The sequence below is a fragment of the Etheostoma cragini genome, unplaced genomic scaffold (genome assembly GCF_013103735.1).
Source record: "Etheostoma cragini isolate CJK2018 unplaced genomic scaffold, CSU_Ecrag_1.0 ScbMSFa_1869, whole genome shotgun sequence".
Taxonomy (NCBI): domain Eukaryota; kingdom Metazoa; phylum Chordata; class Actinopteri; order Perciformes; family Percidae; genus Etheostoma; species Etheostoma cragini.
In genome coordinates this window covers 526-3,820 of record NW_023265967.1, presented here as the reverse complement: position 1 = coordinate 3,820, position 3,295 = coordinate 526, and the positions used below count along the sequence as shown (strand labels likewise).

General features: G+C 41.7%; 1 protein-coding gene across 1 annotated transcript in view; it reads left to right on the top strand.

Annotated features, from left to right (window-relative positions):
• Positions 1-2,614, top strand: part of LOC117940174 (phosphofurin acidic cluster sorting protein 1-like) — a gene marked incomplete at its 3' end in the record, with an annotated part of 3,773 nt that extends 1,159 nt beyond the window's left edge. Inside the window, exons 2-4 of the mRNA XM_034865537.1 lie at positions 422-509; positions 2,273-2,362; positions 2,465-2,614. Coding sequence (XP_034721428.1) covers positions 422-509; positions 2,273-2,362; positions 2,465-2,614 — 328 coding nt within the window. The remainder of the gene's footprint in view (positions 1-421; positions 510-2,272; positions 2,363-2,464) is intronic.
• Between the last annotated feature and the right edge of the window lie 681 nt (positions 2,615-3,295).

The window sequence follows — 3,295 nt, the reverse complement described above, 5'->3', positions numbered from 1 at the left end:
CATCACTAACAGGGACGTTGTAGAGCGTCCTCTGGTGGACAGACTGTTTTTGTGTAGAGACCCTGGTGATGCTGAGTGTATATACTGTACAGTATGAATTGTATGTGTGTAAAGTATGTACAGTGTGTACAGTATGTACAGTACTGTGGGAGTCCAGGTTGACAAAAAACAAAATGTTTATCTTAAACAGGAGACACAAAGTAATCCCTGTTCTTTCAGTAGAATTCAATCCAGTTTAGTACTCCAACAGTAGTATTTTGGGGTGTTTGTGTGCAGCTGCTGCTCGATTATTTGAAAACTTTCAAAACAACTTGTTTTCTGGATTAATCTGTTTTTGTGATTTAAGAATACTATTTATTAATTGTGAAGCCCTATGTGTGTGTGTGTGTGTGTGTGTGTGTTGTTGTGTTTCCTGTCCCAGACTGTGCAGTTTGACCCTGAAGAGGCTGATGGTTTTAAAGAAGCTGGGAAGAGAACTCAGCTCGGTCGTCATTGCTGTTAAGATTCAGGTAACGTCTTGTTTCTCCTGTTGTCTTGTTTCTCCTGTTGTCTTGTTTCTCCTGTTGTCTTGTTTCTCCTGTTGTCTTGTTTCTCCTGCTGTCTTGTTTTTCCCATTGTCTTGTTTCTCCTGTTGTCTGTCTCTCTTGTTGTCTTGTTTCTCCTGTTGTCTTGTTTCTTCTGTTGTCTTGTTTCTCCTGTTGTCTTATTTCTCCTGTTGTCTTGTTTCTCCTGTTGTCTTGTTTCTCCCGTTGTCATGTTTCTGCTGTTGTCTTGTTTCTCCTGTTGTCTATTGCTCCTGTTGTCTTGTTTCTCCTGTTGTCTTGTTTCTCCTGTTGTTTTGTTTCTCCTGTTGTCTTGTTTCTCCTGTTGTCTTGTTTCTCCTGTTGTCTTGTTTCTCCTGTTGTTTTGTTTCTCCTGTTGTCTTATTTCTGCTGTTGTCTTGTTTCTCCTGTTGTCTTGTTTCTCCTGTTGTCTTGTTTCTCCTGTTGTCTTGTTTCTCCTGTTGTCTTGTTTCTCCTGTTGTCTTGTTTCTCCTGTTGTCTTATTTCTCCTGTTGTCTTGTTTCTGCTGTTGTCTTGTTTCTGCTGTTGTCTTGTTTCTCCTGTTGTTTTGTTTCTCCTGTTGTCTTATTTCTCTTGTTGTCTTGTTTCTCCTGTTGTCTTGTTTCTCCTGTTGTCTTGTTTCTCCTGTTGTCTTGTTTCTCCTGTTGTTTTGTTTCTCCTGTTGTTTTATTTCTCCTGTTGTCTTGTTTCTCCTGTTGTTTTGTTTCTCCTGTTGTCTTGTTTCTCCTGTTGTTTTGTTTCTCCTGTTGTTTTATTTCTCCTGTTGTTTTGTTTCTCCTGTTGTCTTGTTTCTCCTGTTGTCTTGTTTCTCCTGTTGTTTTGTTTCTCCTGTTGTCTTGTTTCTCCTGTTGTCTTGTTTCTCCTGTTGTCTTGTTTCTCCTGTTGTCTTGTTTCTCCTGTTGTCTTGTTTCTCCTGTTGTCTTGTTTCTCCTGTTGTCTTGTTTCTCCTGTTGTCTTGTTTCTCCTGTTGTCTTGTTTCTCCTGTTGTCTTGTTTCTCCTGTTGTTTTGTTTCTCCTGTTGTTTTATTTCTCCTGTTGTCTTGTTTCTCCTGTTGTCTTGTTTCTCCTGTTGTCTTGTTTCTGCTGTTGTCTTGTTTCTCCTGTTGTCTTGTTTCTCCTGTTGTTTTGTTTCTCTTGTTGTCTTGTTTCTCCTGTTGTCTTGTTTCTCCTGTTGTCTTGTTTCTCATGTTGTCTTATTTCTGCTGTTGTCTTGTTTCTCCTGTTGTCTTGTTTCTCCTGTTGTCTTGTTTCTCATGTTGTCTTGTTTCTCCTGTTGTCTTGTTTCTCCTGTTGTCTTGTTTCTCCTGTTGTCTTGTTTCTCCTGTTGTTTTGTTTCTCCTGTTGTTTTATTTCTCCTGTTGTCTTGTTTCTCCTGTTGTCTTGTTTCTCCTGTTGTCTTGTTTCTGCTGTTGTCTTGTTTCTCCTGTTGTCTTGTTTCTCCTGTTGTTTTGTTTCTCTTGTTGTCTTATTTCTGCTGTTGTCTTGTTTCTCATGTTGTCTTGTTTCTCATGTTGTCTTGTTTCTCCTGTTGTCTTGTTTCTCCTGTTGTTTTATTTCTCCTGTTGTCTTGTTTCTCCTGTTGTCTTGTTTCTTCTGTTGTCTTGTTTCTCCTGTTGTCTTGTTTCTCCTGTTGTCTTGTTTCTCCTGTTGTTTTGTTTCTCCTGATGTAATTTCCATAACTTCATTTCGTCTTCCCGTCCGTCCCTCAGGGATCGAAGAGAACTCTGAGATCCAACGAGTATCTTCTTCCTCCGGACGGCCTAATGGACACAGACCTGGAGCTCAGCTTCTCCCTGCAGGTCTCACATGGCATTCCATCCATCTTCCTTCCATTCATCCTTCCATCCATCCATCCATACACACGTCTTACCTGTCACCTGTGCCCCCCCTCCCCCCCTCAGTACCCCCACTTTCTGAAGCAGGATGTGAACCGTCTGCATGTGATGCTCCAGAGGAGAAAGAGGTACAAGAACCGAACCATCCTGGGCTACAAGACCCTCGCGGTGGGGGTCATCAACATGGCCGAGGTACCATCCATCCATCCATCCATCCATCCATTATCCATCCATCATCCATCCATCCATCATCCATCATCCATCATCCATCCATCCATCCATCCATCCATCATCCATCCATCATCCATCCATCCATCGTCCATCATCCATCCATCCATCATCCATCATCCATCCATCCATCATCCATCCATCATCCATCATCCATCCATCCATCCATCTTCCATCATCCATCCATCCATCATCCATCATCCATCCATCCATCATCCATCCATCATCCATCCATCCATCCATCCATCCATCTTCCATCATCCATCCATCCATCCATTCATAATCCATCCATCCATTTATCCATCCATCCATCCATCTACAGTGAGGAAAAGAAGTATTTGAACACCCTGCTTTTTTTGCAAGTTCTCCCACTTAGAAATCATGGAGGGTCTGTTGTCCTCGTAGGTATATGTCCACTGTGAGAGACATGTCCACTGTTAGAGACATGTCCACTGTGAGAGACATGTCCACTGTGAGAGACATAATCTAAAAAAACATCCAGAAATCACAATGAATGATTTTTAACTATTTATTTGTATGATACAGCTGCAAATAAGTATTTGAACACCTGAGAAGATCCATGTTAATATCTGGTCCAGCAGCCTTTGTTTCCAACGTTTCCTGTAGTTCTTCACCAGGTCTGACACCCTGCAGAAGGGATTTTGGCCC